This window comes from Heteronotia binoei, chromosome 21 (assembly GCF_032191835.1).
Source record: "Heteronotia binoei isolate CCM8104 ecotype False Entrance Well chromosome 21, APGP_CSIRO_Hbin_v1, whole genome shotgun sequence".
Lineage (NCBI taxonomy): Eukaryota > Metazoa > Chordata > Lepidosauria > Squamata > Gekkonidae > Heteronotia > Heteronotia binoei.
The window spans coordinates 168665631-168672098 of NC_083243.1; the positions used below are offsets into that span (position 1 = coordinate 168665631).

At 43.0% G+C, this 6468-nt stretch overlaps 1 protein-coding gene across 2 annotated transcripts in view; it reads right to left on the reverse strand.

The window, feature by feature from the left end:
• Positions 1–5571, reverse strand: part of LOC132589247 (membrane-spanning 4-domains subfamily A member 12-like) — a 40400-nt gene extending 34829 nt beyond the window's left edge. The window contains exon 1 of one of the 2 annotated variants that reach the window (XM_060261946.1): positions 5256–5571. In XM_060261946.1, the coding sequence (XP_060117929.1) occupies positions 5256–5345 (90 nt within the window). In that variant the 5' untranslated portion in view covers positions 5346–5571. The remainder of the gene's footprint in view (positions 1–5255) is intronic. The other variant, XM_060261945.1, reaches the window with a different exon arrangement.
• Positions 5572–6468: the final 897 nt, after the last annotated feature.

A 6468-nucleotide genomic window follows, 5' to 3' on the forward strand; every position in this document is an offset into this window, starting at 1 on the left:
ATGGACAGGCAGGTGGAATAAAAACTATAGTAAAAAGATGAATTAGGAGTGATTGATTGGTAAATCTGGCTAGATCCAACTTTATGAAATTCGGAATTAAAAACAAGATGAATAGCATTTGGGACAGCTTCTGAAGGCAGGAAAAATAGAAATGTAATCCTTTTCAGCCAGGTACAATTTAGGACAACATAACAATGTGGTGTTGACACTGATTCTGCTAACACCAGGTGGAGAATAGAACTGCTTTTCTATCATGTCTTCATTCCTTGACAGCCCAGTAGTCTACACTAATCTCCTACCTGTCTGTCCTTTATATGGGGACAACTTGGGGCCAGGAAAAAATATAGAACCTGAATGAAGGAAATCAGCGCAGCTGATCTACAAATTCCCAGCATAGCAGCATCTCTATTTTTAGCACATGCAAAAAAAAAAAAAAGTCTCAGTGTGGGAGCTTTCCATGCTTCTGCGTTGCTTTAATGCACTTAATCAGAAGCATGGGGTTTCCTCTGTAGGTGCTGCTCTGCCTTATTCTGCACCTTTGCAGGACTGATGTAAATTAGTGTGAAGACTCCCCGGGGTTCTGTGAAAGGTCAAATTGCTTAAGTAAAAATGTTTAAGCTTTAACCTTAAAGGTCACAAAGCCTGCCTTAACTTCTTTCTGCTGTAGAATAAGAAAACGTTGCGCTTACAAAATTTGCACATTGCAGAATACCTAGCAGGTAATACAGTTATGGCAGGGGGCACTCAAACCCTTTCACCATCATATTAATCTCTGGCATTTTTTCTTCCTTCCAAGACTATATGACAAGTCTGTTCGATGTGCGTGTGTGAAATTTCTGGACTGACTCCTAACCCAGGTTCACAAAAAGTAAGCAAATATAATAAAATAAAAAGCACCACAACTCTGCAATAAATCAAACAGCAGTAAACAATCAGCAGTAAGCCACCTGAAACCCTAAGTTAGTAACAACAGCAATTAAAAGCAAGTTTTAAAAGGCAGCAAAAAAACAACCCTGCTATCAAACTGTAAATACCTGAAGATCACCAAGTGTCTGGAAAGGCAGATACTTCAACTGGCACCTTAGAAAAGTAAGTCCAAGGAAAATTGCTGCAGGTAAGGAGTTTCACAAGATAGGACTGCTACTTCTCCATGTGACTGCACTTATGGCAAATGTAATGCCAGAGTGTTTCCACCCTTTAATATGTGGAAATGAAAGTGGAGAAACTCTCCCTACTTTCAGGATTTGAGGCAAGCTTTTGTCCAAACCAGAGCCCGACAGAGTTCTTCAAGGTACACAGTTGTAAGGCTGGGCCTGAATGATGGCTGCAGCAAATGAAATAATGATGTTCCTGGAATGAGCAGAGAGTAGCACTAAATTTGTTGTTGCTGTTGTTCAGTCGTACAGTCGAGTCCGACTCTTTGCAACCCCATGGACAAAGTCATGTCAGGCCCTCCTGTCTTCCACCATCCTCCAAAATCTGCTCAAATTCGTGTTTGTTACATCAGTAACACTGTCCAGCCACCTCATCTTTTGCTGTCCCCTTCTTCTTTTGCCTTCTGTTTTTCCTAGCATCAGGATCTTCTCCAGGGAGTGCTCCCTTCTCATTTGGTGGCCAAAGTATTTGAGCTTCAGCTTCAGCATCTGACCTTCCAGGGAACAGTCTGGGTTGATTTCCCTTAGGACTAACTGATTTGATCTTCTTGCAGTCCAAGGGACTCTCAAGTCTTCTCCAGCACCACATCTCAAAAGCATCTATTCTTCTGCGTTCGGCCTTCCTTATGGTCCAGCTCTCACAGCCATACATTACTACTGGGAATACCATCACTTTGACTATACAAACTTTTGTTGGCAGGGTGATGTCTCTACTTTTTATTATACTGCCCAGGTTCGCCATAGCTGTCCTCCCAAGGAGCAAACATCTTTTAATTTCATGACTACAGTCACCATCTGCAGTGATCTTGGATCCCAGAAATGTGAAGTCTGTCACTACTTCCATGTCTTTCCCTTCTATTTGCCAAGGAGTGATTGGGCCAGATGCCATTATCTTAGTTTTTTGATGCTGAGTTTCAAGCCTACTTTTGTGCTCTCCTCTTTCACCCTCAACAAGAGGTTCTTTAGGTCCTCCTCACTTTCTGCCATTAGAGTGGTGTCATCTGCGTATTTGAGGTTCTTGATGTTTTTCCCGGCAATCTTAATTCCGATTTGTACTTCATCCAGGCCAGCATTCCACGTGATATTCTCTGCATATAAATTAAATAAGCAGGGTGACAATAAACATCCTTGTCGAACTCCTTTTCCTATTCTAAACCAATCAGTTGTTCCATATCCCGTTTTGACCGTTGCTTCTTGACCCTTATACAGGTTTCTCAGGAGACATGTGAGGTAGTCTGGTACTCCCATCTCTTTAAGGACTTGCCACAGTTTGTTGTGATCAACACAATCAAAGGCTTTAGCATAGTCAATTAAACAGAAATAGACATTTTTCTGATACTCCCGTGCTTTCTCCATAATCCATCGAATGTTGGCAATTTGATCTCTAGTTCCTCTACCTCTCCGAAACCCAGCTTGAACTTCACACTCCAGGATGTCTGGCTCAATTTCACTGTCATCGATTTCACTGTCATGGTTGTCAAGGACATTGAGATCCTTCTTGTATAATTCTTGTGTGTATTCTTGCCACCTCTTCCTGATCTCTTCTGCTTCTGTTAGGTCCCTACCATTTTTGTCCTTTATCATGGCCATCTTTGCATGAAACGTTCCCTTGATTTCTCCAATTTTCTTGAATAGATCTCTTGTCCTTCCCATTCTATTATTTTCCTCTATTGCTTTGCATTGTTCCTTCAGGAAGGCCTCCTTATCTCTCCTTGCTGTTCTCTGGAAATCTGCATTCAGTTGGGTGAATCTTTCCTTTTCACCTTTGCCTTTCACTTTCTTTCTTTCCTCAGCTATTTGTAAAGTCTCATCAGACAGCCACTTTGCTTTCTTGCATTTCTTTTTCCTTCGGATGATGCTGATTGCTGCCTTCTGTACAATGTCATGAACCTCCGTCCATAGTTCTTCAGGCACTCTATCAACTCTAGTTCCTTAAACCTATTCTTCACCTCCACTGTATATTCATAAGGGATGTGATCAAGGTCAAACCTGAATGACCTAATAGCTTTCCCAGTTTTCTTCAGTTTCAGCCTGAATTTTGCAATGAGTAGTTCATGATCTGAGCCGCAGTCAGCTCCAGGTCTCATTTTTGCTGACTGTAAGGATCTTCTCCATATTTGACTGCAGAGTATATAATCAATCTGATTTCTGTGTTGCCCATCAGGTGATGTCCACATGTAGAGTTACCTTTTAGGTTGTTGGAAGAGGGTGTTTGCTATGACCAGCTTGTTCTCTTGACAAAACTTTATTAGCCTTTGCCCGGCGTCATTTTGTTCTCCAAGGCCAAACCTGTCAGTTGTTCCGGTCACCTTTTGACTTCCTACTTTGGCATTCCAGTCCCCTATGATGAGGAGGACATCTTTTTTTGGTGTTAATTCTAGAAGGTGTTGAAGATCTTCATAAAACTGGTCCACTTCAGCCTCTTCTGCATCAGTGGTTGGGGCATAGACTTGGATTACTGTGATATTAAATGGTCTGCCTTGGACATGGACCGAGATCATTCTGTCATTTTTGAGATTGTATCCCATTAGTGCCTTCCTCACACTCTTGTTAACTATAAAGGTCACATCATTTCTTCTACGGGACTCTTGGCCACAATAATAGATGTAGTGATCCTCTGAGTTAAATTCACCCATTTCTGTCCATTTTAGTTCACTGATTCTCAAGATATCGATGTTCAGTCTTGCCATCTCTTGTTTGACCACATCTAGTTTACCTTGATTCATAGATCTTACATTCCACGTTCCGATGCAGTATTGTTCTTTGCAGCATCGGACTGTTCTTTCACCATCAGACACATCCACAGCTGAGCGTCCTTTTGGCTTTGACCCAGCCGCTTCACTCTTTCTGTGGTTACTTGAATGCTCTTCCCCAGTAGCATATTGGGCACCTTCTGACCTGAGGGGCTCATTTTCCAGTGCCGTATATTTTAGCCTTTTGTTTCTGTTCATGGGGTTTTCTTTACAAGGATACTGGAGTAGTTTGACATTTCCTTCTCCAGTGGATCACATTTAGTCTGGGTTCTCAGCTGTGGCCTGTCCATCTTGGGTGGCTCTGCATGGCATAGCCCACTGCCTCATTGAACTGTGCAAGCCCTCTCACCACGACAAGGCAGCAATCCATGAGAAGGAGCACTAAATAATCACTACTAAATAATCACAGCCAAGCCAATACATGTGCATGCACATCGGGGATTAAAGGTGAGAGCTTCCAGGTTACATTTCTAAACAATCTTCAGGCAAAACACAAATAGACTTGCTGGATCAGACCAACTACCCATCAAATCCAGCATTCTGCTTCTAACTTTGGCCAGCCAGATGTTCATCATAATCCCTCAAGAAGGGCATAAAATTGACAGATCTCCCCTGTTATTTCTCCCAAGCATCTATCATCCAGAGGAATACTTTCTCCCTGGATGTGGAGATTCCAGTTAGCATTCAAGGCTAATAGCCTCTAAGACACCAATTTTTTCTTGTAAACACCACTTGGAGGCCTAGATCTGTTCCTAGGGCAATACTGTTCCGCATACACCCTATGTATGAAGGTGGTGACGCTTATCCTTTATTCTAAATGGAAATTGAAATCTGTTTCCCATCTACACAGAGCCAGAGCACTGGATATGCCAGAGGTAGCAGGCAGCTATGTCCTGCCACGTTCCTTGCTGGCTTCAAAAATCACTGCTTCTTGGGAACATTTAGTTTGCTTTCATATGCCCACAGTACACACACACACACACACACACACAAACACACACACATGGCTGGTCAGGATCATCCTGAGAATGAGCTGCCTTTAGAAAGGGATTTCAACCAAATGGCCCATGAATCCTGACTAATCCAACACAGGAGGGGCTTAATAGATCTGCAAATTAGTTCAAGAGACCATTATGATTATCTGACCCAAGCACTTCTCCCTGTCTTCTCCCTCTTTCTCTCTCTCACTCATAGCCACACAAAAAAACCTAGAATAATGCTATCCCTGAAATTAGGAAGCAAGATCAGATGACAGTTCAGGAGAAACCATCCCAGTCTCTTCCACCCCTCTTGTTCCCCTCCATACACCCACAGAGCTCCCTTTTCAAAGTGTTCCCCTGTCACTCACCCCCAGCACTCGGTTCTTCCCTTTAGGAATGGTTTCCACCGTGTACATCACAGCCCTTCTCCCCAGCCGGATGGTCCCCATTCCCTGCATGGGATTTGCTGGTGTGCTTTCTCCAAAGCCTACGGAGTCCCTAGCAACTGAAGACTCAGCTGCATCAGCCCCACAGGCTGAGCGGGGATGACAGCTTGTTTGACCTGGCTGCTCAGCTCCGGCACTCTTCAAGGGAAAGGAGAAAGAAGGGTCTTATTGGCTTCTGTCAGTGATGATGTCACACAGACAGAGATGCTGCAGAAGATGCATAACAGAGAAAAGCATGCTACGAGAGGAATTCAGACCCTGCTCTTAGATAAAGGTGCAGCTTCAATAGAAGAAAGAAAGACAGAGCTAGGGTGTGTGTGTGTGTTGCATGGTATGCTAAAATAATACATTTAACAAGCGTGGAGGAAAACTGTTGGAATCTCTATGCCAGAGCAGGGCTTGCTATACAAACCATAAAAATGAGCATTTCATAGGTACATGAAAGAAGCCAGAAACCCTCATGCTATGCAATCCATATGAAAACCTTCCCTGGATCTTCTCCATCATAACACAGGTACACCTTGAAGTAAGAGATTTATACTATAAGTAAATCCCATTGAAACATATGTTGCTTACCTCTGAGTAGACCTGTTCAGGATCCTTGGTTATCTAGTTCAAAGATGTATGATTAATCTTGAGCTCACTTTTATTTTCCAGTGTGTGTCTCTCTTGTTCAAGTTACCTGTAAAATTCTGCTTCTGATATACTGGGTGACATCAGGTGGGGTTTCTGTGGGACTAATGACTGAATAATCCTGTATTTGAGCAGCGTTCCCTGGTGATGTGCTGGGAGTATAAACTTGCTGTGGCTGGATACATTTCCAATCCAGAATAGTGCTCGTGAAATTGGATTAATCTCTGATGAGCACCTAAATTATACTGTTGAGTCTCAAACCCATCCCATTTTAAGGCCCTGTTATGCTCCCTATGACATCATTAGAAGTACAACAGGATCTAAAGGCTGTCTGCCACTGACCCCACCCAAGCCTTTCCTCAAATTTTAAGCGATATGGGAGCAAAAGGGAGGGCTTGCTGCAGTGTTAAGGCATCCTTGAGACCAGGATAATGCTACCCGCCACAAGCATTTTTTGTAGCAGTATCCAGACATACTAGAGTGGATGGGAAATGTGGCTGTC